The sequence below is a fragment of the Actinia tenebrosa genome, unplaced genomic scaffold, assembly GCF_029948245.1.
Source record: "Actinia tenebrosa isolate PJP-AT-01 unplaced genomic scaffold, QUT_ActTen_1.0 PGA_scaffold5__44_contigs__length_20552954, whole genome shotgun sequence".
Taxonomy (NCBI): domain Eukaryota; kingdom Metazoa; phylum Cnidaria; class Anthozoa; order Actiniaria; family Actiniidae; genus Actinia; species Actinia tenebrosa.
The window spans coordinates 7,769,027-7,796,760 of record NW_028292582.1 but is presented as its reverse complement, the minus strand read 5'-3'; the positions used below and the strand labels follow the sequence as shown (position 1 = coordinate 7,796,760).

The window sequence follows — 27,734 nt, the reverse complement described above, 5'->3', positions numbered from 1 at the left end:
AACTCTTCATACATTTTCTCTGCTGGTTTGCTAGGAGAAATTATGTTTCGTAGGACTGAGTATGTCGCAGAGGCCAATAATACTTAAGAAGTATAGCACGTCTTTTCCTTAAACAGGCTTCAACGTCTGCCTCGTTTGAACCATCTCCATTCAGGGTTAATTTGCCCAGGTCATTCGCCTCAAAATACTGCTCCAGTCTCTCTACGTATTCTTCAAATTCCGCTTCTTGTCCATTAAACTGCTCTATTTTTTCAAAAGACGCCATGATCCCATCCTCGTCGCCAATATTGTTATGTTTTGAAAGGTTTTTAATGAACGCTCATTCAGAATAGGTTTTACAAGCGGGGCAAACTAACTCTCTAAAAGTCCCCAAAATAAACGATGTCTGATGTCACAGATAAAGTCCCTGTATGTGACAACCGGAAGTGGCTGTTGCTAGGCAGGTTCTAGTCTAATATATGACACTTTTACTCTCAGTTATTTACTGCTTTAGATACTTCATTTTTCAAAGAGAAAGCAGCACGTATTTCATGGTATATAGACCATGACATACTGGTTTATATTATCTTTTCTGCGAATGCAATCTTATGGGTTACACCGCCACCTGGTTATCTCAGTTGCTGAGAGCGTCAGTCTGTTGTGCGTGAGGTCGTGGTTCAAGCCTAGGCCGAACCAACACTCAGGGTCTTAAAATAACTGAGGAGAAGGTGCTGCCTTCATAACTATTTCTGCAAATGGTTAGACCTTCAAGTCTTCTCGGGCAAGGACTTAAAACCGTAAGCCCCGTCTGACTTCACTATATAACCCTGTATAAGGCGGACGTAAAAGATCCACTGAAGACGCTGGTGACGACCATCTTTAGTGCCCATGCTAGCCGACTGCCTTATCAATTTGGGCCGCAGGCCTGTTAGGCATCCAGCAGTCCACCTAGGGTGGTAAACGCACTAAACTACATGTCGTAGATTGTAACCAACTAGACAAGGACATATGGGGGTATTGTGTTGCTTCTTTGGATGGTGTAAGTTGTTTTAGTCTTTTGCAAGGTGCGATTGATAAAAAGATGTGTTGGTGCCAGATCTTAATGAACCCATCTTAAAAGACATATTTTTTCTTAGGAGATTGTTCCAACAAGCCTGGGCAAGACAGGCAGAATCAATGTTTAAACTATGCTTTTAATGCATTGAGGAATCTTTGTAGTCTTAAGGTGGATTACTTTTGGTAGTGGCAGCTGGTATTGAGCTGTCTGAACACTACTCAGCTCATATTGTACATCAATCATTATTTTCAATTTCTAGGTCCTAATATATGTATGTCAATATAAGTCAATAGGTAAAACAAAAAGTTAATGAAGGATATAGATGATTGGTTAATGCTAAACCATGAATTAAAAAGATGTCTGTAGTGTATTAAATAGGGAATCAAGCAAGATAAGTGTCCTTGTTGGAAAAGCACATGTATAATCCAAGATGGCCGGGGCCAAAGTCTACTGCACATGTCACACATACAATACATAAATTAACATAATAAACTTAAGTGTATAGTGGTCTTAAGGGCAAAACCAAATATTTATGTGGCTGCCGACTGACAAGAAGTTTCAGTCATACCTCTCCACGTATTCAAACTTTAATTCACGATTTAGATCACCTTTTAACATAAAATAGCATTAAAACTCAGCCAAATCTAAGTTAACAAAACGGTACAAGCACATGCTCAACCAAAGCGTAGCACAGATGTATACTATCACGTGCAGCCGCTGGCCGGTAACCACAGGAACTCCAAACATGACACAGGGTTCCCTCTGGGGCAACAATTTATTATAAAAAAAGAGAGAATTCTATACAGCAGGGTAATATAAAAGATAATGTCAGCTAGCATGATAACAAAAAGTAAGAGCAATATAACTAAATATAAATATGTAATACTACTTCAAAGGTCAAAGGGCAGCAAAGGAGAAAAGTATATCCATCTTTTATTATTCACTAAATGTTAATCTGTAAGAAAGAAGAATTTGTTTTTAATCACTCACCTGGTGGAATTTCTTACGATTGATGCATCTCTTGACTCGCTAAATGGTGGCAGTATATTGATGCATCTCTTGATTAGATAAATGGTGGCAGTATATTGATGCATCTCTTGACTAGCTAAATGGTGGCAGTATATTGATGCATCTCTTGACTAGCTAAATTGTGGCAGTATATTGATGCATCTCTTGACTAGCTAGATGATGGCAGTATATTGATGCATCTCTTGACTAGCTAAATGGTGGCAGTATATTGATGCATCTCTTGACTAGCTAGATGGTGGCTCACTTATTTGACTTGCCTTGATTTGACTTGGGTTCTGTCACCAAAACAACGAGAGGTCAAGACTTGGAATATTAAGAGAAAGTACTTTATGGCTTCCAAATATGATGTTGCAGCATCTTCATAAAAATATTCATAAAATACTGCTTTATTTCCTAAAGCTGTAAATATATATAATAATATGTAATAAACGGAAAACCTAAAATTATAACTAATATAGAGAATCTAAAATATTAAAACTATAAAAGAGAAAAAATAATTATTAAAATCAAGCTATTAAAGAAACAATGAGACTGACCGACAACAAAATATAGTTCCTCGATTTTAAAATAATAATTGTAATTGGCAAACTCTTCCATTAAGTCAGTTTATGCTTTCCTGAAATATCTCCTTTATATTGCTGTCATATTAAGAGTGTTACACTAGCATTGTAACGAAGACAGAACCAAATGTATTTCTGGAACAATGCTTTGTACTTTTCTACCTTAACCTGAGTTACGCTAGTCTCTCTCGCTCTGTACATATAATTAGAACACATGATATAAATTCGTAAAAATGATATTGTATCATCATCATAAAAATATGCTCAAAAAATAAAACTACTGCTCCATATCCTGGTGTACTCTTAAGTATAAAAAGTAACGACAAAAAAAAACTTGTCATCGCTTATCACCACCGCAAGTACAGCAGTGGCGCAGCTCAACGGGGTCGAACTGAAAGCCTATGAAGGCTTCAAATCTTCAACTGTATACAATAATCTAATTTGTTTTCTAACATATCTTTAACTTGCCTAGCTACTAAGGTTACACTAGGTAGCACGTACATTAGTATTAGACATTAATAATAGATAATAATATATACAATATTCTATTTTATCTATTTTGTTCTCTAGCATATCTTTAACTTGCCTAGCTACTAAGGTTACACTAGGTAGCACGTACATTAGTATTAGACATTAATAATAGATAATAATATATAAAATAATCAATTTAATCTATTTTGCTTTCCAACATCTTTAACTTGCCCAGCTACTAAGGTTACACTAGGTAGCACGTACATTAGTATTAGACATTAATAATAGACAATAGTAAGATTTTCATCAGTCTGTGAACAATTCACAGGCAAACACGGTGAGCGCACACTTTATTTACCATCCGTAATTTCTTGGAATAACTCCACCGCACGTACGAAAGCCTTGTTCAAAGGAGTCACACTTAAAAGAGAAGTATGGACACTGTGCGACTTCGAATGATGACAGACTTAGAAACCGTTCGTTTGGTTCTAAGCTAGCAAAAACATTCATATCTCTTACAATTCTCTTTGGTTTATAGAAAGAATACAAGTTACATTCCTTTTCTGCCTCATTCTCTTCGACCGTTTTAAGAATACGTCTTGAATCATCTAGTGTTTCTACAGGAACACTAGCCAATTTCTTCATTTCCAGTTTGAAAGAAGATGCCGTGGAGTTTCCAGCTTTTTCCTCGTCCTGTAGTGTCGTAAGATCTATGATGCTCATATTTTCAGCCTCAGCCTCAAGCTTCACTTCAGGCGTGGAGTCCAGGATCTCTCCGACTACAAGGTCTACACCCCCCTGGGCTAGTGCTAGACGGGACGCCAACTGTACTTCACTTGCAAATGGCAACACTTTTTTTTAAGTTGTCGAGCTCCTCATTAAACTGCTGTGCGGGGAACCGTTGGCCTTGGTTCGCCATGGTAGGGGAGAAAGTACTGGCGTTGAATGTGCTCGTCGCGTTGAAGTAATTTTTTTGGCTGACGCTGGTGCAACTGGATGGCTGTTTTCAGCACAGTGGTAGGATTTAGGTCCTTAACAGTCTCAGCTGTTTCTTGCGAATACGAATGGATGCTATTATACAGTTTCCGGTGCTTAGCTGAAAATATATAGAGAAACATACATTTTTAAATATGTATATATATGTACTACTACAACCCAGGGAACAGAAGTGCCGAAATCCATATACAAAAGGCGGAAAAGGGAACAGAATTCTGTTACTTTCCATTCTTACATTACCGAAACACAAAGAGACTTTTGCTCTATAATTTTCGTTTTCGTGCACGTGTTCTATGACCTTTAGCAATAATAAAGAAATTCTCGAGAGTGCTAGAAAAAAAATATAAAAAGAAAACGCTCGTTTCATAGTAACGTTCCGCATTTTAAAAAAACGTTTGTTGAAAATGTCGTGGCGTTTAAACAAGAACTATGGTTGTTACCATCGTGGTTGTTCTTACTCTACGCAAAAAAATAGTCCAGGTTATTGTGACCTTTCTGGGAAACCTCTCTACTGCTGAGACTGCAAGAATTTGTAATGTCTCCTACAACTGTGTAGATCAATATGTGCGTTTATTTCAACACAGGGCAGAGTTATCGCCGCTGTTACGCGATAACGCGCATCCTTGGTTGAACGCAGCTTACTGTACCGCGAAGAAGTTACCAGAGTCACCACAAACCGTATAGCACTTGTTTATTGTGTAGTAATGTAGTGTATTCGATCTAAAACATGCAGATCACATAGCTTAATATTTACGATTACAATCGTGTATAATGAATCATAAAATTCACACAACTTGCTTCTGTGGCGACTATATAAAGACATACTTCTTACACTTCCATAAAATTCCAATCATGTAAAGTACAGGTTAGCAATAACGTCTTGATAGTCCAGGTTAGCAAAATACGTGTCATACATTTTTGAAAACCAAAAAAACTGTGTCTTGATACTCATTTACATAAATCAATGTTATCATAACACGTGATAAAAGTCCACGTGACATAAGTCACACAATCAATGTTCAATAATTAGCATAAATTTAATCTAAACATCCTCCACCCCGATGAGGGCATAGTCTTCATCTTCAATTAGCATCTTCTTCAACAGGGAGAATAACCGCTACCTTCGAGACTGGTCTTGAGTACGTACCAGTTGCTGTCTTGAGTTGTACATTTCGTACTTTACCGTCTCGACCGGGATACACTTCAATAATCTTGCCAATGGTCCATTTACCACGGACTGCATTTTGGTCGTTCATCATGACCACATCTCCAACACGAATGTTTCGTCTGTCGGTCTTCCATTTCAGACGTGGTACTAATTGAGGGAATACATCTCTCGACCAACGTTTCCAGAAGGATTCAACTATTTGTTGAACAAACTCGACTCTTCGTCTAGTGTTGGCTGTCTCCTCAAAGGGACCTTGTGGCACGTGGGTGGATGCCCTTCTGAGCAGCATATCGTTAGGGCATATGTAGGCTCCATCATCTGGGTCGTTAGGGACTCTGCCAATTGGTCGTTGATTTACGAGGTTGGCTACCTCTAATAGGCATGTATGTAACTCGAACGGAGTTAAAACATGTTTGCCAATAGCTTTCTTTAGAGCATATTTGCAGCTCTTTACCAAGGCTTCAGCGCACCCATTCTGATGAGGAGCTCCTGGGGTTATGAATTTCCATTCCATGCCTTTGTCAGCACAGTAATCTCGCAGCTTATCTTGGTCCCATCCCTTAACCATCTGTCTTAGTTCTTTCTCTGCTCCTACGAGCTGGGTTCCATTGTCACTAATCATGAGCGATGGGTAACCTCTAATAGCAAAAAATCTGCGCAGCACTTGAATGAATTCCATGGTTGAAGCATCAGTTGCTATTTCTAAGTGTACTGCTCTAGTGTTCAGGCAGGTAAATAGAACACCATAATGCTTTGCTGTTTTGTTACGTCCGATTTTGACTGTAATTGGGCCAAAATAATCACATGACGTATAGTAGAATGGTGGAGTGCTCGGGGTTACTCGGCATTCTGGCAGGCTGGCCATAAGCTGCTCCTCTGTTTGTGGCTTCATAGCTTTGCATGTGACGCATCTGAATTTGATCGTTTTGACAATACGGTGTATCTTCAGTATCCAATAACGTCTCCTGATCTTCGCAACGGTGCTTGCTATGCCGGAATGGCTAGACTCATGGTTCTGTAGGGCGATTAGGTAGGAAACTCTGCTTTCCTGTGGCAAAAGTAACGGGTGTTTGGTATCGTATGTAACAACAGATTCGTCAACTCTTCCTCCAACTCGTATAAGACCTTCATTATCCACAAACGGGCTTAGGCAACTTAACTCACTGCTCTTGATTCTTGCTTTCAAACTTCTTTGAGCATCCTTTATGATGGTCTTCCTGGCTTGTTCCAACTCTTGTGGTGTGAGCGTTCCTGACTTGTTGGTATAAGCTGGGCTCTTTCTTGCGTGTAGATTATTTACAAATCTTTGAAGCCATGCTTTAACACGAATAAGCGTCTTCCAGCTGGAGAACCTGCTGTAGTCAATAAGGTCTGGCGACTTGACTGCCGTACATACTGCCTTTGGTTTCTTGATTTCTTTGTCAGCATCATTGCAATGCTGGTTTGATTCGTTGTGCATAATGGGCCACTCTTCTTCGGGGCATTTCAGAAATGCAGGACCATGTTTCCATCTTTCATCAAGTTGTCTGATGGACAATCCACGTGACAGGTCATCAGCAACATTGTGCTTGCCAGGAATGTGATTCCACTGTGCTGGATCAGAGTTGTCTTGAATCTCTCCAATCCTGACTGATACAAATGGCTTGTAGATTCTTGCTTGGCTACGTATCCAAGCTAGTACAATCTCGCTATCGGTGAAGAACATCACCTTAGTAAACTCAATCCTCATCTCCTCTTGGATGCTTCTGGATAGTCTAGATCCTATGACCGCGCCTTGGAGTTCCAATCGTGGTATCGTCAGAGCTTTGATAGGTGCTACTCTAGACTTGGCTGCTATGAAACGTACTTCAAATGTTCCATTGCTGACGTGCCATCTGATATATGCGCACGCTCCAAATGCATCTTGCGATGCATCAGTGAAAATGCATAGAATAGGAGAATGTGCGCTTTCGTCAGGAGTTAGAGAACGATCAAATGTTACAGAGTTCAGTTCCTTCATTTCTTCGAACAGTGCAACCCATACTGCCTTGATATCGTCTGGAAGCTCGTCGTCCCAACCAAGCCCTCTTTGCCATAACTGTTGTAGACCGATTTTTGCTCTGATGAGAAAGGCAGATGCGAATCCTATGGGATCATATATCCTTGCTACTTGGCTCAGCACTGTTCTCTTTGTCAACTTGCTTTGTTCTTTACACCTAATGTGATTCGGGTTAACTTTAAAGGTAATCGTGTCTTCTTCATTGTTCCACACAGCTCCGAGTATCTTCTCCTCGCTTTGTAGAATGTCGACCTCCTGTCGTTGCTGATTTGAAGAGCCGTCTAAGACTTTGTTCGAAATCCATCCCTTTACCTTGAAACCTCCACTCTCTAGTACTTCATCTAATTCTTTGGTAATCCTTTCAGCTTTCTCTTTGGTGTGTACTGATTCACAGATGTCATCCATATAGGTGTTCTCTCTGAGTGTCTGTGCTGCTTCTGGGTACTTCTCTTGATTTTCATGTGCTGTTTTGCGTAGAGCAATCTGAGCCATGGCGGGAGCGGGTTTGTCGCCGAAAGTAAGCACAGTTTTGACGTAAACACCTGGTTCTCGTGTCGTGTCTAGGTTTCTCCACAGAAAGCGGTGAACATGTTGATCTTGCTCAGTGATCAAGACTCTATGATACATCTTGGAAATATCTCCTGCGAACGCTACGATATCTTCTCTGAAACGCAGTAGGACACCAAATAGACTGTTTAGCAAATCCGGGCCTTTCATCCAGTAGTCATTCAAGCGATGACCTTTGTAAACTGATGAAGAATTGAAGACAATGCGCACTGGGGTACTCTTTTTTTCTGGCCGGATGACAGCGTGATGTGCTATATAGTGTATAGGCCCTTTGTAGTTATCAGCCTCTTCTCTCGTGAGCTTTCTCGCAAATCCCATCTCTTCCAGGTCAGTCATTTGTTTGTCGCAGATGGCTGCTTGCTCAGGATGTTTTGAGAGTCGTCTTTCTGTAGACTCAAGGCTTTTCAGTGCTTGGGCCTTGTTGTCGGGTAACCGGTTTGGATCTTTTATCCACGGATAGGGTACTAGCCATTGATTTCCCACTTTTACACAGGATTTCTCTATTACCTCAGCCTCCTTCTTCTCGACAATACTGAGGTGATCTAAGGAGCCTTGCTTCGGACTTACGCCCATTGCTTCTGTTGTCCAGAAACTCGTAAGGTCTACTGGTTGCGCATACTTCACGTGTAATGCTAACTTCGTTGATGTACTATCAATGTCGTCAGATGGGGATCCGAAAACCACCCATCCCAGGGGAGAGTGTCTTGCAGCCAGATTTCCACTTTGTCTCGTTTCTCCAGTGTGCATGTGGGCGTGGTCGACCCCGATTAGCAGGTGTACAGTACCTTTTCCTCTTTTGATGTCGGTTTTCCTCAGGTTTAGTCGTTCTGTTATGGTCTGAATTGGCGCTCCGCTGACGTCATCAGTAATGCGTGCTAGCCCGATTGCGTTGATGGTATAACTCTTATTGTCGACTAACGATGTGATGGGGACTTTGTAGACATGCGTCTTTATGACCTCTTCTTCTCCGCCCACTTTACTCAGGGTTATTGATACAGGTTTTCCTGTAAGTCCTAGTTTGTCGGCCGTTTGTTGGCAAATTATACTTAACTGCGCACCAGAATCAAGCATGATGTTCCTACGTTGACATAAACCATTTCTTCCGCGTATGTTACCCGAGACAATAGGCAACAGGGCGTCATCTGAACTGCTAGTCGCTGCAACATTAGCGCGCACAGAGTTACAGTGTAACAGCTGATGATGGTATTGTGTACATTGTACACCGTTAATCATCTCAGGGCATTGACGTCTTCTTGAGCAGTTTTGGGATTTGTGATCTCTTCCCGCTTTTTTGAGGCAGCTGAAGCAAGCGTGGTTGTCCTTTACTGCTTTTAATCGATCACTTGCAGGCTTTTCTTTGAAAACCTGACATTGATCAACCCAGTGATCAGAAGATTTGCAGTACCAGCACTTGTACCAATTCGTCGCTTTGCCTTTGTTACCGGTACTTGTAACGTGATGTACACTTTGACGTACATTTCCCTTGTGATGACTAGCATCTCTCAAAGGAGCCGCCGCTCTCATTCTTGATTTCATCTCTGTTGTCATCCATGTGATAAGCGCTTGTAATGTCGGCTTTGTCTTTTCACGCTCCAGATCTCTAGACCAGACTTTCCTGTCGTCGGCACACATCTTTTGTTCGATGATTGACAGCATATGACTGTTATCCATGTCGCTTGGCAGTCCAACTTCCTTTAACGTGTTGTAGCATCTGTTGACTAGATGAACTAGGTCGCAAAATCGCATATCTTCGCCATCTTGCAATGGCTTGAATTTGGTGATGTCGTGTGTGATCGTGTCTGATACGTATCTTGGATCTCCAAAAATAGAATCCAAATAGCTCCACGCTGCGTCATAGTCGGTGCCGATGCCTTTAATTAGATCAAGAGGCTTTCCTGTCAAACATGTTCTTAATAGCATTATGCTATCGCGTTTGCTGTAATTCGCTTCGATTGCGTGCTTGAAATCTGCTCGGAATATAGCGTACTCGCGTACGTCACCAGAAAAGCTTGGTAATTTTGGTTTTTCTAGTTGGAAACTCAGAGTTTTCTCGGGTTGTAACCCGCCTTTAATTTCACCGTCCTGAACATCAATGGTGCTATTGTTTGCAGGAAAATTATTAACCGTCGGGCTGTTTGGCTGTGTGGCTGTCTAAACTGGATAAATACGTTTTGGCTGCGATTTGTAATTCCAAAAAACGATCTTGACATGCCGCAATCCATTGTTCTTCCTTTTCGTATGCATCATCATCATCTATGAGTAACGTATACTCATCGTGTTTCACTTCGAGTGATTCGAAGGCTTCTTCTAATTTAGCTAAGGACTTTCTTACCTCATCAGAAGGCCGTTGTTTATCTAATAATGTCATTAAAGCATTACCACATCGTGTTAGCGTTGACTTCGCCAATCTTCTACTGTTCTTGGCTGTTTTCAGCTGTTCTTCTTCCATCACTTCTCCCTTCTCCACGGACGAATTTGAAAGAAATCGAATGATGTACCGCGAAGAAGTTACCAGAGTCACCACAAACCGTATAGCACTTGTTTATTGTGTAGTAATGTAGTGTATTCGATCTAAAACATGCAGATCACATAGCTTAATATTTACGATTACAATCGTGTATAATGAATCATAAAATTCACACAACTTGCTTCTGTGGCGACTATATAAAGACATACTTCTTACACTTCCATAAAATTCCAATCATGTAAAGTACAGGTTAGCAATAACGTCTTGATAGTCCAGGTTAGCAAAATACGTGTCATACATTTTTGAAAACCAAAAAAACTGTGTCTTGATACTCATTTACATAAATCAATGTTATCATAACACGTGATAAAAGTCCACGTGACATAAGTCACACAATCAATGTTCAATAATTAGCATAAATTTAATCTAAACACTTACCTTGAAGCTCTAGTCCGAATGTACCCAGCTCTTTACCTGCGTGAACTGCAACAGATACTCACGAGGGATTTTTAACTGGCTCCTGGTGATATTCCGTCAATAGCTTCAATAGCAAGATTATTTATTATATTGCGCGTCACTAGAAAGAAATGCGTTCACGTTGCTCAAGAAAGGATGACGCAGCACAATCGCAATTGTCGTCAAATGGTCGAAGCAGCAAGAACTTGATTATATCTTTGATGAAGATCATTAAACTTTTAATTAACATGTTTCGACGTTGTCAAACGCCATCCTCAGAAAGTGAAGCACAAGTGTACACAACGTATAAATAGAGCAAAGTAACAAAGGAGTTGAATAATTAACATAGTATTAAGTACATAAGGTGTGAAAGAAAAATAATTCAGTGAATAGTACAGCCAAAGGTGACGTTTAAAAAGATAGTTTAAGGTTGAAATGAAAAAGTTGTTGATTTAAAGTGGGCTTTTGCCGGAGGATGTGAATAGCTTCTTTGATCTTAAGTTGTTTACCAAAAGACTCAGGCGAACATTGAGCGAGACACGCCTCGGATGACATGATGTGTTCGTAAACATGAGAGGCTCTATCCGTCTTGAGATGCTCTTTGATCCTCGTTGCAAGATGTCGTGAATTGTCGTCAACTTTATTTTCAGTGGAGAAGGACTGTTGATCCTGTTAACGTTTACTTTTTTGACGAGACGTACTTCCAATAATACCAATCAGTAATTTCTGATTTGCATCAGATATTTTTTTAAATTAAAAAGTTGTTTCTTAGAATAATTAGACAAATGACAGGTAGAGGTAAGAAAAATCCAACCTAAAAAACTTAATTCTTACAACGGAAAATAACATGTAATAAATGGGATAAAATGGAATTTAAAAGTGGTATTTCCACAGAGTGGCTCTTAATCCACTGAATTTCAATTGAAATTCAGATGTAAATGTATTTGGAAAAAACATCACGCAGTACAGATGCAAATGCGTATTTTTCAAGATTTTCGTTGCAAAAAAAGAGCTCAGAGAATTAGCTATAAAATATCTGAATTCTAACGCGCTCTCTGATTGGTCGAAATACCTAGACAAAAGTATTTATAACGCTTACGTCATATTCAGTTTCCCGCGAACGCGCCCTGAATTTGAACGTTCATAGGGAAAAAAGCAATATTTTTGTTACTTCATTATCTGAAGTTATCAGTTATCTGTTTTAGATGCTCTGATTTAAATACTTGAGAGAGTCGCTTCGCGTCATGCTTTCCTACGATTTTCTCGTGTTTCTAGATCAACATCCCGAATGTTTATCTAAATAGAAAACTAAATTTCTTAATAAAGGTTCCTCTTTGTCATTATTCGTTTAATCTTCCTTTTGGGTTTTCAGTGAGCGGAAAAATGCCAGACTTATGTATTCATTTACTATTTGTATTTTTTTATCATATAGTCTCTCTACAAATCTCTCAATGTTAGTGCAGTTTTCGTATGACTGTGAAAAGCTCGAGAATAACTCTCCCCTCCCCTCTCCCCTAGGGCCGAACTTGAAAACGCGTGAAGACAGGGAACGCTAAAGGTCATGTTACACCGGAAACGAAATGCGAACTAGGTAAAGGATTGGTTAGGTATTAATGCAAATAAACGCTTTGAGACACTGGTAATAGCCTAAAAATATAATCCCTGAACATAACATACAACTTCTTGACTTCGATCCATCAAGATCTAGCAAAGTAAAGAAATTTCCCCTTAGTTCCAAGCACGTTTGGCGGCCATCTATGAGAAAGGAGTATAGAATTTCTTCCTTTGAAAGTGACGCGGTCTAGACTCCAGCGAAGTATAGAGTTTCTTCTTCTCACGCGTGGTGGTTGATTGAAGAACGAACCATAAGAAAGAGAATCTCATAGCAAAACAACCGCTAAAGATTCAACAGGAATATAATACAACAAATGCTTTACATCTAATGGGTAAGTCAACGTAAGGGAAACATTAGTTTACCATTTAAAATATGAAAAATGCTCTCCGGCCGGCAAGAACGAAGTTCAACGGACCGTCTGGTAACAGTTCTGTTCTTGCGCGAACAAATTCTTTATCTTCGTCACTTTTTTATACTGACCTTCTTGAAAAAGGGTTTTGGAAAATGGAATTATGTCGGTGAACTGAAGACAAATCGATAGGACACCGTTTGATAATAGGAGCAGGCATAGCTCAGTTGGTTAGTGCGCGACCTTCATAGCTTGAGGTCCACGGTTCGATCCTTGTGATCTCCACGTCTGTTTCGACTTCTCCGTGTAGCTTCAGCTTTGAATACTCTTAAAACAGAGCACTGACGGAGAGAGGGGGTAAAGTGAGCTCCGTCGGCTTCCATTGATAGCAGTTGAATTTCAAGTGAAGGAACTACCGACGTTAAATATAGGTACTTTACTTTTTAACCCCTTTAATTTATTCAGAGGTAATAATGTGATTTTATGCAAATGTCAGTACTGTCCCTTGGATAGACGCATTTTATTTCGTTCCCTTGTTTACAGTTTAAATAAATCGAAGAGAAACGAAAGCCGTGTTACATTTTCAAACATTGTTATGCCGAAAATATAAGGACATTAAAAAAATTATGGAGATCCACGGAAATGGATGACTTATTTAACATAGATGAAATAACTAAATAAGCTAAATAAAGGGTTACTAGGATATCGTGTGACAAGGTGTACACACTGATCGACTTCGTTTCTTTGTTTTAAAGGCGAATTGCAACGGAACTGCACTTTTAAAAACTTGATTCTTCGCGCGCCGCAAGCTTAAAATAATTCTTGTCTATTGTCCATGCGTTATTATTTTTCTACGACTTTCGTAGAGACCTGAAAAATACCAATAAATGGATTGTCTTGGATGAAAGACATCCCGCTTGAAGATAATACTCCGTCAGCAATGTGCTACTAAGGTCACACTTTGGATTCAATTTGCACACTGTGTTGCTGAGTATGGAAGAAGAAAACACAAGAAAACGAGAAAGGTAATTCCTTACGATAAATGATCAGCAGTTTCGTGTTGTATGTCAAATCATTTTAGTTGTAGGTCGGCGGTCACATTAAAGTTCAATTTATTCCCCGGGTGTAATCGTCTGCAGTTTTAGTTACAAGACATTTGGAAGCAGGGAGCATAGCACACTCGCATCACACGTTGTTATGCCATGATGATTTTAACAGTTGGTGCTTAATTCACGGGTTTTTCCACATTTTAATGATAAATATCAAAACATAAAACTTATGTTAACTGAACACATAATATTAATATAATATAATATAATATAATATAATATAATATAATATAATATAATATAATATAATATTGTAATGTAATGTAATGTAATGTAATGTAATGTAATGTAATGTAATGTAATGTAATGTAACGTAACGTAATGTAATGTAATATAATATTAACTGACATTTAACAATTATTCGCCGAAAACGAAGTGAATATCGGGGAATATTTACCGAGACGCGAGTCTTCGAGCTGCGAGGTAAATATTCTCCGATTTTCACTGAGCCTGAGGCAAATAATTGTTTAAATATAGATACACAGTTGATTCTTTCAAAAAAAAGAAAAAAAAGAAGATAAAAGACTTTTTTTTCCGGTAACTGCAACGAAGCGGCTGGCCGCCATTTTGGATTATCGCTGGAGGTGATTATCGTGTGCTAGTGTGAGTTTCTCGACCAATCAGCGCGCGAGATTTTCAATAGTCACCTGTGTATTTTTACTTAATAGTCTTATTTCAAGTCAATCCGTCGTTATATGTTATCTTCAGGACCATGTCGGTACATCAACCTAGTGTGGGCTCCCTGTGTTGTAGTATTGGTCTAAGTCTATTCTTGTTGTTTTAGCCCCAAGAAGAAGTGTCGATACACGCCACGCTCGTTATGGGTATCCTTCAGTACCATGTACGTCAACCTGTTATCAAGGTGTTTTGGTGTGCTTGGAACAGTCATTTCTCGCCATCCATTCCTGACTGTTGCTGTCGCTCTCGGTTTTGTTGGAGTTTGCTCAGGGGGCGTCTACTGGATGAAGGTAGAAAACAGGTAAGACTGGTTTCTATACAGAGCTAATGAAACCTGTGTGTAAATTTTTGTCTGAATGTGTTTTTAATTCGTTTCTGTAATCTTCGTAGCGTCGAAAACCTCTTCATCCCTCAAGACAGTCGCGCCATTAAAGACATGAATAAAGTCAAGATAAACTTTCCCATGGAAAGCAGAATAGAAACTGTTATATTTGAACCCAAAGAATCTAGTCAATACGTGCTGAGCAAAGCTTGTCTCCTTGACGTACTAGCTGTTCATGATGAAATCATTAACACCAAACCTTATCAAGAACTATGCCTTTCTCAACCATCCACCAACAACTCTCCTTCATTCTGTCTGTTCTTGAACCCTTTAGACATACTGCAGTTCAACCAGTCGCTTTTCTCAAATGCTACACGGAAGTTTGAAGAAGCTTTCAGAAATAAAGGGTTAATGATGCGTAATGGACGTCCATTTTGGTACAACATGAGAATGATGTTTGGTGGACTGGACATTGATAGTGTGTCTGGAGAAATATCCAAGGTTGATGCTCTACAATTGCTGTATTTTATGAAAAACAGTGATAAGGAGGACAAAAAGATTATGGATTGGGAAAAGAATGTGGTTGAGAAAATAGAAAAGTTGAAAGATAGTCTATCATGTATGAAGGTATACATCAATATGCAAAGAAGCCTAGATGATGCCGTACAAGAAAGTGCAACAGGTGACATTAGGCTAATCACTGTCAGTTACATATTGTTGATCTCGTTCGCTTGTATCATGCTGGGAAAGTTCAGAAATCCTTTGAAAGGACACTCACTTCTTGCTAACATCGGGATCTTTGCGGTTTTTCTCGGGATTATCGCGGGATTCGGGTTTACGATGTTTGTTCGAACACCTTTTATTAGTATAGTTGGAGCTTTACCGTTTTTGATTGTTGGTATTGGAATCGATGATATGTTTATTATCATAGATGAACTGGATCGCGTTGGACCACAACTAAGTGTAACTGATACTGTTAAGGTTGTGATGACGAACTCTGGAGCAACCATCACCATGACAACTATGACAGACCTCGTGGCTTTTGCTGTAAGCACGTGGTCTGAACTGCCTGCAATACAATATTTCTGTCTGTACGCTGCCATGGCGATATTCTTTGCATATTTAATGATAATTACGTTCTTTGTTGCCATGATGACGTTTGACATTCGTAGAGTAAAAGCAGGACGTCGAGACTGCTTCCCAGTCTGTCGTGTTCCTCTTCCAAAAGAAGGTGCGCCAGCATGGGACGAGCCTCGTACCCAGACCGCTAATAAGTTATTGACTGCATGGGCTAAAATACTGATGAGAAGAGAAGTGAAGTGCATTGTGGTGCTGATTTCATTGGGGCTCTTAGGTAGTGGTATATATGGGGCCTTGAACATCAGTGAAGATTTTGATACCAGATTGTTGGCTGAAGATGGCTCGCCGTTCATATTATTCACAAACGCTCAGGACCGATATTTCCCACCTAAGATAGAAGTCAGTATCATACTTGATGAGCAAGTCAACTACACGAGTCCAGAAACACAGAAAGATATTCTACACTTGTCAAAGATAGCTTCACAGAACTCGTTCTATGAAAACACAACTATGTCTTGGATGGAAACACTTGCTGCATTCTCAAAGAAGAAAGGTTTGAGTCTAGAAGGAAAAAACTTGATGCCAACATTGAGAACATTCCTAAACATCCCAGCATATTCTCATTTCAGGGAAGATTTACGATTATCTGAAGATAAAGGAACAGTCAAAGCGTCTCGTATTCTTTGCTACATCAAGAAATCCTTGAATTCGATTGGTCAACGAGATGCCATGGTAACGCTGCGAGAAGACCTGGACAACAGGTCACCTCTTCCAGCGTATCCAATCTCCAAGGCGTTTATTTACTTTGAACAGTATGCCATAACATCCAAAGCAACAATACGTAACTTAGTGATCGCGTCTATTGCTATATTACTGATTACCAGCCCTTTCCTGGTAGATTTTAGTGTGACTATCTTGGTGTTCTTCGGGTTCGTAGCGTTGGTGTTCGAGCTGTTCGGGCTGATGTACATCTGGGGCTTATCATTACATGGAGTGTCCATGATTAATCTGATTATGGCCATTGGATTCGCTGTGGACTATAGTGCGCATATTGCGCATGCGTATATTATGTCATCCAAGAGTAGCGCCGAGGAGCGAGTGATAGACGCCTTGAGGACTTTAGGTGCAAGTGTGTTGATGGGAGGTAAGACACCTTACTAAGACACCATTTATTGATATTTATTTTACATTGATAACTAATCCATATTAATATCAGAGATTTTGGCTTTCGCTATGTTTTCAAGCTATTAAGCCTGTCGTTATTTGCCTGTCCGAAGTTCTGTTAAAGTGCTAATCTGACGATAATCGCTCAAACTTGGATTCAGCTGAAACTTCCTAAGAATACTCTTTCGAGGTCCAATAATCACTGTATGAAGTGTTTTCTCGATATTCAGGACAAAAGTATGATATTTTTACGATTATTTTTTGGTCTGTGACGTCATACACTCAACATCAAACATTGCTACATATATTTCTTTGGATATAAATCCTTAATTTATTTTATTCCTGTGAAGCCCAAAGGGTGGCTAATGTGCTTATTTCACATTACTTGTGACTATAATTTATATTTTGGGGTGTTTGGGTATTTCTTTCTCCCTTTACTACAGATATTTTGATCCTAAACTACAAAGAAATGTATGGAGCGATGTATGGACTTCTGTAATCAATAAACAAACGATGTATTTACAATATCAAGCTTAACCTGGATCTATTGTAATTGGGGAAAACCTGTAGTAGATTCCTAGCCTTTCTTATTTGATCTCTTATTATTCAGCGATACGTTTTGTAGTCTCTTTTCTTTAACCCACTAGCTATTGATAACCTAAGAGTTGGCTATAAGTAAAATAAATAAAAATAAAAATAAAACCTCATCCAATAATTGTTTAACACTTGGATAAGTAAATCTCATATTTGCCATTTTCCTGTAGGGGCAAGTACTTTCATTGGAACGATGACGTTGGCCTTCGCCTCGTCAGAAATCTTCAGAATCTTCTTCAAGATGTTTTTGGGTATTGTGTTACTTGGTCTTCTTCATGGCCTTTGCTTTCTTCCTGTCTACCTCACTATATTCTGCCGTAGTTCGTCACTCAAAACACATGATGCTGCAATCACGATCGAGCCTGCTTTGGCTGAGTCACGTGAGTTAGCTGTCGTTACCCAGCAACCATGTGACAACAATAACGTCACATCGTATGAAAACCCAGTGGCAACAACTGAACAGAATGCAGCCTAGCTACCAGACTCTTCCAGACATTCCGACGGTTGAGGGAAAAAATTGGTCGAGTGAGCATTGGTTTGCATTGCATTGTGGGACTTCTGGGGGACAAAATAGACACCATTTTGGAAATATGTCCCCTTAACAGCCCTATAATGCACTGCAATGCCAACCCTACCCAGCTTTTTCCTCAACCTCAGAATGGACAATAAAAAGTGCCAAAGCACTCGCTTAAAAACCCTCATTTCTGAAAAACAAGCCTTTATTCGTAAAAACGAAATACAACCTTTATTATCTTTAAATAATAGTATTATTTTGACTTTTTTCTTTTTCGAAATGCAACTTGTCTCAAAGAGAAAGTGTGGATTATTTTCAAATATTTAAACATATGAACATTTGAAATGACAGTCAATCTTATTTTTAGTTGAAAATTTCGAATCTAAAGCAAATCTAAAAAGCTTTCTGTGAATTTGACCAATATTGCTCGAGCAATACGTTTTAATTTAAGGAGTTTTAAAAACTTTGCATGTCTATTTACATTGTTAAACGAATGAAATTCAATATTTAGTAGCCACGTATCTAAAGAAAGCCTAAATACGTTTTGTATTGATTTATGTAGATAAATATATTTAACTGGGGAAAGCCAATAACTCTATGTAACTATTAGCTTCTATTAGCTATTCCGAGGTCGAGGGAAAGACAGGGTCGAGTTGGCATCGCAGTGCATTGTGGAAATATTTTGGTCCCCTAAAGCAACCCCGGTTCACGCAATCTCGTACCCAGAGCCTGCGTTTCTTCTGGCCTGCGGCGAAGAACGAGGGCTCTGGCATAATCCATTCTTTAAGACCAGGATTTCTTGGACTTCCGTTATAAGAGCGCTTACGTTAAAAGACGGAAATAAACACAGAACTCTGTTTAAAAGCATGATTTGCAATGATGAAATTTTAACTTCCCGAAAACTGCGCATGCGTCAAAAAATAGATTATGCCAGAGCCCTCGTTCTTCGCCGCAGGCCAGAAGAAACGCAGGCTCTGGGTACGAGATTGCGGTTCACGACACTAAGCGGCTGCGCACTTTTTTTCGACTTTGATTAAGCCCTTACTTATCCATAATTCCATACTCCGCTCTACTCTTTCGGCTTGTGAATCATTTTGAACATCATCAGCAGCAGCTTGCCGTATACTGCGATAATGGAGTGACAGCTGATTCATAATAAAATTAAATTTACTACGGTTTTCTATATTCTGCGAAGTCGGTATTTAGATTTTTCGCTGCCGTCAATCAAAAATAATCAGTCGGTACCTTTTATGTTCTTGACTAGCGACAATAAAAAAACAATTTCACATCGAGCCTTTGAAACGTCTGAGTTCGCAGAAGATGAAAGATGATTGTCTGTCGATACCTTTTATGTTGAAATGTCGGAGTTTGCAGAATGTCGAAAACCACAATGAGTAAAGATTTAAAATTTTATTATTTTGGGAAATTAATAATCTCTTGTTGATAGCAACATACCATGATGTAAAAGTAAATATGGAAATCAGTATTCCATTCTCTCGACTCCCATTTCCTTCCTACTTCACGCCAGTATCTTGACCTTGCTTTAATTGTACGTGGTGACGGTTTCTGGCCTAAGTAGGACCATTGTTATTGTTCCAACCTTGGCTTGCATGAACACTAGCTGTGAATAAGAAATTTGAAATCATTATTGCCTTCAAATTACGTTGTTTTTTTTTTTTTTTTTTTTTTTTTTTTTTTTTTTTTTTTTTTGTAGATATAAATTTCTAGTAGTGAAACATCTTTTTAGTGAAGCATCTTTTTAACCAGAAGAGCCATGTTATTAAGTTCAGTAACGTGTAAGCGTGATAATTCACCTGCTAAGAGCATTTTTAGTTGTTTACTGAGAGATCCTCTTAGTTTATTGAGCAGTTTCCGCTGAAAGAAAGCAGGTAGACAAGACTGAATTTCAATTTCTTTCCCTAAATCCGTTCTTACAACTTCATAAGGTAAGAACCCGTTCAAAATACTCGTTTTTTTGTAATTGTCGATTCCTTTGGACGGGATTTTTCCTTGTTCTCAAACTAATTGGAATAGGCTGTGATGGCGTCATTTTATTACTAATACTACCAAAATGCTTCGCGAATTTAGTTTTTTCTTTAAAATTGTATTTACTAGCAAGACAATTAGCATAACAAAAGAAGGTGTGCCAGGAAGTCTGGTAGTGGTAGTAAATGACGATATAATGCAAGTGTCCTGTTGCTTCTTCGAATCGTGATTTGTATTTTTTTGTATTTTTTGTTTTGTTTTGTTTTGTTTGTTTTGTTTTGTTGTTTGTTTTTTTTCAGTTCTCCAAAGTATTGATTTACAGTAACCGTTTTAGCTGTTTCAGCGAAATCAAAACTTTAAAAAATACTAGTCAAAGTATCAAGGTTTTATACTGCATTGAAGTACTAGTTTTCATAACAAGTGCATGGTATATTTCATTACTCACTCTAGCTTGTGACTACTTTGACTGAGAAGATCGACCAGTAGAGTCAACATATATGCTTCATGGATTCTCCTAGTTCTTTGGTGTTGCTATTGGTAACAAGCATCGTCTTGGTTAAGGCTATTCAGCGATCGCAAGAAAAAAGACAAGGAATGTTTGGGGTAGATCAAGGTAACTATGGTAATTTACTTTCATGTTAGGGAAATCAAAGGGGTGTAATGGACTAAACTTCACAAATGAGTAGTTTTTGTTATTTCGAATTCGATCTGTGAGTTACCCTTTCCCTGACTTTGATCAGCCCAGACGTTGTTTCAGGGTTCTATCTGTGAGTTAGCCATGCCCTGACTTAGATCAGCACAGAGGTTGTTTCAGGGTTCTATCTGTGAGTTAGCCGTGCCCTGACTTAGATCAGCCCAGAGGCTGTTTCAGGGTTTGATCTGTGAGTTAGCCATGCCCTGACTTAGATCAGCCTAGAGGCTGTTTCAGGGTTCAATCTGTGAGTTAGCCATGCCCTGACTTAGATCGGCCCAGGGGTTTTTTCAGGGTTAGATCTGTTGGATCGGTTAGTAATGATTTCCACATCTTCTCTTAGGAAAAGTTTTGCGACGTCACGTATTTGAAAAACATCGATTAACATCTGCAGTCGATTGCGGCCGCCACTGCACTGCTAATGCCCAGTGCCTCTCGTTCAACTACAAAGAAAAAGGGCCTGATGTCGAGGATGTTTGTGAGCTGAACAACGCTACCAGAAAAATAGCGAGTCCTGGACAAGACGATTCTGATTCTCGCTACCAACACTATTACGACCTACGAACTGAGGTAATTATATTCATTCAATATCAGGGTAATAAGGGTGGTGTACAGCATCTTCTCATCGCAAGGATCTCTGATTAGATAAGTTGCAGCAACTCTTTTCTTATTTGCAGCAACTCGTCTAATAAGACTTTGAGACTTATTGGTTTTGGTGTTCGTATTGTTATCAACATTCACATTGGTTTCTTTTGTCTTATTCTATCATATAAACACTCCTTTCTACCACCTCTTTCTCTTTTACTCCGACGAAGGACTAGCGTCCGAAACGTCAGTAAGTTTTTTCATCTTTTCACGGTGTATAATTTACCTTTTTATCATTACTGCAACATTCAGAGTATGATAAGTTTATAGTTACACACCCCTTAGTCTTTATAATCTGCTCACTCTCTCAGGGAACCCAAGAGATCAGTTTGTTTTAAGCTGATGTCTTCCCAAGCTTGTCGTGGGGAGGGATCGCGTCACGTGACGACACTAAAACCGACGGAAGCGAAGAAGACTAATGTCTTTCTCAAGTGATCAGACAGTCTTTCTGAAGTTCTCTGACTTAATTTAAAGCAAGTAAAGAAAAAGAAAATCGTAAAAAAAATTAAAGAAAGGAAAAGAAAAAACGAGAAGATTGATTAATTTTAAAATATAAATTCGATTCCACTGGGCCATACCCCCTGAGACATCCTTCTGCCCTTGCGTGGACGAATTACGCAAGAAAATGTTCTAGCCGAAGCATCAGGGGAGAGACCAGCCGGCCCCCAGACCATATCGGCTAATCTCTTGCATCTCTGCCACGCACGGAATCGGTTGAAAAATTGACTTTAATGAGTTTAGTCTATCCGGTGCATTGTTTTTCACTGCTGTTGTTGTGCTAATTCTCATATAACCTTGGCCCAATGGAAAAAAACTTGGGCATAGTCTATATTGAGTCAAGCCCGTCTAAGTAAGAGGTAAGAGTTAATTACCGAGAACGGAGGCAATAAGCCATATACATCCCGAGGGCCTCGGGATGTATATAGCTTATTGCCGACGTTCGAGGTAATTAACTATTTTATTTATCAATTGAGAAGGTTTTCTATCAAATGTTTATATATTTGACTTAAAAATAACAAAAAGAAATAAATAAAAAAATATTTAAAAATAATAATAACCTGCATGAGCAGGTCTGATGAATAGAACTGAAATGCTCACTATAAATATGAGGTCAATATATAGTTTTAGGGTGTTAGATTTACGTTCACGGCAAACGTGAAACGTCAGTTGACCAGTAAAAAATTCTTTTAAATTACTGAAACAGAATCGCAAAAAAGTCCAAGTAGTAGAAAAACAAAAGAGTATTTGCGCTTGGTGAGAAGGTTTGTAAAAGGTAAAGTAAAATAAAGGAAAACTATGAAAACGTGGTCACGTTTGCCGTTTGCGGGGAGAAAAATAAGTCAATCTAAAACTCTCTAATAACACATATTGACCTCGCATTTATAATGAGGGTTATAACAAAAATATAGCCTCGTGAATAACAAAGAAAACCGTGTCAATTGAGAAATCAGGAGGGTTAGTACCTGGACATCTTACTCTACACAGGCTTTTGTTTCTTTTGTTTCATTTTCTTTTTTACTTAGTTTTTTTACTTTTCTTTATTTGCTTCTTCCTTATAGATGCTTAATTAGATATAGAACTTTTCTTCTTCATCTCCCTTAATTTTTCTGTATAATTTTCCGAGTTATGTGGATGGTAAGGGTTACCATACTTATCTCTCTTCATCAGTCCTACAAGTTTCGTTCATGTCTCGACTATCTGCGTCAAGGATCAACACTGAAAGTCATCTACACTATCAGAGAGAATGATAAATCCTACAAAGTCTGGTGTGATATGACATCAGAGCCAGGATCTTCGTGGACTCTTATCTTATCGTTTGCCTTAAAGAACAGAAACAATCCTGCCTTCTGCTCTCGCTCATTCCGGGGGGACTCTAAAGCTAACGATGATGTCCCAAGATGGGAAGCCTATAGAATGTCACTCAAGACAATGAAACTCCTCGCCAGCCAATCAACGCACTGGAGAGCAACCTAGGAATTTTGGAGTCGACTATGTTGATTACATACGAGGAAAGATGTTGGATTCTGATATTTTGAGTTTTGAAGGCGCAGGCGTATGTAAACTCGTAGAGTTAGTTAACATCCGAGGCCACAGGGGTGTGGCTACTACAGCTAAGTTTTGGCAGAAGGATAGGTTTTATGGTTTGCACATCGATAGTGCATACGCAGACTGCCCTTACAAAGCCAATACTGGAAGCGTGCCAGAAGAAAACGATTTTGGATTCTACTGTGAAGGCAATATTCGAATCACTGTCAACTTCAGAGGGTCAACAAATAACGAGAGCACGAAAGAATATTGGTTTGGAAGATACCTGTAAATCATTACCAGTAGACTGGTCGACAACAGAACGAACATTTAGGCCGGCTCACACTAAGGGAGGATACCTGTAAATCATTACCAGTAGAAGGGTCAACAACAAGACGAACATTTAGGTCGGCTCACAAGGCAGGATACCTGTAAATCATTACCAATAGACTGGTCAACAACAGAACGAACATTTAAGTCGGCACACACTAAGGGACAAGCATCACTTACATAGTCACGAAGCAATGACATGTGTCAGGGGCGATTGCTCTCATGACATTTTCATTTATATGGAAAAATCCTATTTGCTGACCAGCTGCAAAAAATTGTGTGTGTGTGTGGGGAGGGGATGTTATTCGTATGATCCTCTAGAAGATCTCTTTGATAGTGGTAGTACACATGAAAACATATACGTCCTCAATAGCTTCTCTTCCTGTGAATTACTTAGTGTCTGAGGACCCTCAATCCTTTACATATACCAGGGTCTTGTTTTGTTATTTGTCGATGCCAATCACCTGCTTAACAGGCAAATGAAGGGACCGTACCAATCTTAGTTATCGAATTCCCAGTCAAGCGATGACTTTTAAGGAATACCCGTGTTGGCGATTCTATTTTTCCCCAGTGGCCTAAATCTGACTCCAAGTACGTACATCAAGTCCAATTTTTTTCCCCAGTGGCCTAAATCTGACTCCAAGTACATCAAGTCCATTTTTTTCCCCCAGTGGCCTAAATCTGACTCCAAGTACATCAAGTCCAATTATTGTGTGCGGTTTTTGCGGCAAGATGAAAAGAGTAGAAAAAAATAAGTAAATTGTATCATATCAATTCAATTTTATTCATCCTTTCTACTTAGATAATTGTGTTGTCTAGTAATTAAGCTGCCCAAGAGGTGTTTTCTGTGCTATTATTCCATCAAAAGTGCTTTTGAGACCTCTTAGTCTTCATTTATAACTGCTAGATATTATTTTTCAGTCGATGTAATAAAACCACTTGCAGAACGTGTCATGGAAAACTCGAATCAAGTTATCGATCGATTATCTGCATTCAGGGCGATATTTAAACCGCTCAGTTTCCGACTGATTCTGATCATTCACGAGAATAAGGTTGCCTTTGTCTTTTGCTAAACGAGGATTTTTTTATCAGGAAGACAGCAAATGATGCCAAAACTGCGGCTGTTCGTATCAATGATAAAGATCTGCGAGCATCCGGTTTCACTTGTACAAGCTAAATTTCGATCTTTGATTTAGAAATGCTCTGACTTAGATCAGCCCAGAGGTTGTTTCAGGGTTCTATCTGTGAGTTAGCCATGTCCTCACTTAGATCAGCCCAGAGGTTGTTACAGGGTTCAATCTGTGAGTTAGCCGTGCCCTGACTTAGATCAGCCTAGAGGTTGTTTCAGGGTTTAATCTGTGAGTTAGCCATGCCCTGACTTAGATCAGCCCAGAGGTTGTTTCAGGGTTCAATCTGTGAGTTAGCCATGCCCTGACTTAGATCAGCCCAGAGGTTGTTTCAGGGTTTAATCTGTGAGTTAGCCGTGCCCTGACTTAGATCAGCCCAGAGGTTGTTTCAGGGTTTGATCTGTGGGTTAGCCATGCCCTGAGCTAGCTCAGAGGAAGTCGATTTTTACATTATCGATAACTTGTCAATTTAACTAATAGACATCCAAGTACTGAGATCCGGTAAGCAGTAGTTAATTGGAGTCGACCCATTAATTGAAAGTCTTCGAATATCTATGTCGACTCGTGTCTTACTGATCAGTTCACGTACGCGGTTATCAGATATTTGTTAGTGGTGTTCAGGGCTTTGTCCAACCCTTTTCTGATCACTACTGGAAATCGGTAGCGAATTCGCTGAGCCTTTACAACAAACAAGAGATACCAAGATCTTGAGATGTTCTCGATAATTTTTAGTGAAAATCAAATAAACAAAAATGTTATAAGAAGAACTCGAATAAGCAATGAATCTGGCAGCAAAGACAATGTTAGCTGCTGTAATAACTGGCAACGAGTCTAGTTCACCTAGTAGTCCCAGAAATAGAACAATATCGAGAAACAGCCAACTGAAGAAAAGAAGACAGACAATCACTATCGATAGTTTTAAGACTTTGTTGTTTTGACGCTGTCTTCTTGCCCTTGCTGCATCACCAACAACTCCTGGGCCTTTCTGGTTGCGTAGTTTGATGCATATCAGTACGTAAAGTACGGTGATGAAAGGAATCGGCAAACCATTGAGAAGTGAGAATAAAATAAACATTTGAATACGCATAGCTTCCATGTGAGGTACTCCTGCGGGTGACCAATCTTCTTGACAGATTTTGTGTCCTTTGCCGTTTACTATTCGGTATTTGTAGAGGTTGGGTGCGCCCATCATCAGAGCAAAGATCCAGATCCCTGGGATGATGTACTTCAACCTCGTCTTGCTAAAGCCGCGTTTTAGAGGATATACCACGGCGAAATACCGATCAATGGCGATGAAGATGCAGCTATAAATAGACACTACAACTGACACTTCTTGGAAAAAATGTACAAGTTTACACAGACCAAGTCCAAAGTCATTGTTCAATGGCTTTGATGTGTAAAGACAATACATATCTAAGACTTCTCCTTGAATAGTGAAGACTGGGACAAGAAGATCACTTACTGCCATGTTGGCCACCAAGATATTAGTCGTGTTACGAAGACGTTTGTCCCTATGGATGACCCAAACGATGAACGAGTTGCCGGCCACTGAGATGAGAAAGAGCAGTACGTAAGCTGTTGTTTTTGCGATCTTCTTGGAGAGAGCCTCATCTGACGTCTCAGGGAAGGTGCCATTCTTGTCCATTGTCTCCAGAGGACGAAAAACGTTTGAAACGTTGAATAACATATTAATAATACGGATACGATGAATCGTGAAAATGTCTCGTAAGAGGGCGATACTTGACGAATATTAGCTTAACTGAAGTGCTGCGGATGGATGCTGACGCCAATATGGTTGGGTGTAACTGTAGCCTGCGTTGCTTGGCGATCTGCGGTGTTGCGAAGGAGAAAGGGGGAAAGACCGCCCTTCAAAATGCATAAGTTATTATGTAATATATAAACATTAGTATTTTACTTAGAAATACACCACTCGTATTTTTCATATGAATACATCCGGGACCTCAATGACATACGGTATTTTCCATCTCACTAGTGAGGATATCGCGATAACGTCTTTTCCGATGTTTTCAACAAGTTTGTTTGTCAATGTGTCGATATAATAAAAAGAAAATCACACGTTGGTTTGAAGATATGAAGTTTATTTTCTCGTATTGAAAAATATTTCACTCGTTCGCTGTGAAATATTTTCACCACTCGAAGATAAAATTCGTATCTTCGCGCTACCGTGTAATATTACCTACTTATTTTTCAGTCAAAAAGTAATTATTTTGAGTCATATATCTTAAATGTTCTACACAGGAGAAGGCTACTAGGTTATTACTTAGACTAATAGATTATTACTAGCAGATCGTGTGGTGTAGTCAAGTACCTGACCAGTAATTGAACACTTAACAGTGAGAGAGTAAAACAGCGAAATAAATACACCAGTTTTGCTTTAAAAAATAATTAAAATTCCTATTTGTTATTATTATTTTATATACATGACAATGTTCTTGCAATTAGGTGTATATTTTATGGTATCACAAAAGAAAGAGCCCATCACTTTTTGTATAAGACATATGTCTCATGTCTGGTTTTCACCCACTTTGTGAAGTTCGTGATAGAATTGTTTGGCGAGTAAATTAAATAATGGTATATCAACGTCTTTATCTCTTATCGCCTACCCGAGTTTGACAAAGGATATTATTATATAGATATCGATGAAATATGAAGGTAGTCATGTCAACAGTGATATCTTCACATGTGACGGATATGAT

General features: G+C 39.2%; 3 protein-coding genes and 1 non-coding gene across 4 annotated transcripts; 2 read left to right on the top strand and 2 right to left on the bottom strand.

The window, feature by feature from the left end:
- Positions 1–4,892: 4,892 nt before the first annotated feature.
- LOC116308322 (uncharacterized) lies at positions 4,893–10,314 on the bottom strand. Its single transcript, XM_089037618.1, has 2 exons — positions 10,198–10,314; positions 4,893–10,016 (listed from the first exon to the last, which is right to left on the bottom strand). Exons 1-2 carry the CDS (start codon positions 10,312–10,314, stop codon positions 5,175–5,177), a joined length of 4,959 nt encoding a protein of 1,652 aa, XP_088893744.1. The 3' UTR covers positions 4,893–5,174.
- Positions 10,315–12,392: 2,078 nt separating this feature from the next.
- LOC116291337 (patched domain-containing protein 3) lies at positions 12,393–19,859 on the top strand. The gene is made up of 5 exons (XM_031698508.2): positions 12,393–12,734; positions 13,619–13,777; positions 14,646–14,840; positions 14,930–17,085; positions 17,870–19,859. The coding sequence occupies exons 2-5, from the start codon at positions 13,746–13,748 to the stop codon at positions 18,172–18,174; spliced, it is 2,688 nt and encodes an 895-aa protein (XP_031554368.2). The 5' UTR covers positions 12,393–12,734; positions 13,619–13,745; the 3' UTR covers positions 18,175–19,859.
- Positions 19,860–20,653: 794 nt separating this feature from the next.
- Positions 20,654–24,839, top strand: LOC116291312 (uncharacterized). The gene is made up of 3 exons (XR_016121346.1): positions 20,654–20,812; positions 21,234–21,460; positions 23,204–24,839. It is a non-coding gene; the product is annotated as an uncharacterized LOC116291312 (transcript).
- A 785-nt stretch (positions 24,840–25,624) lies between these two features.
- Positions 25,625–26,802, bottom strand: LOC116291317 (neuropeptide SIFamide receptor-like). Its single transcript, XM_031698483.1, has one exon. The coding sequence runs from the start codon at positions 26,702–26,704 to the stop codon at positions 25,625–25,627; it is 1,080 nt and encodes a 359-aa protein (XP_031554343.1). The 5' UTR covers positions 26,705–26,802.
- Positions 26,803–27,734: the final 932 nt, after the last annotated feature.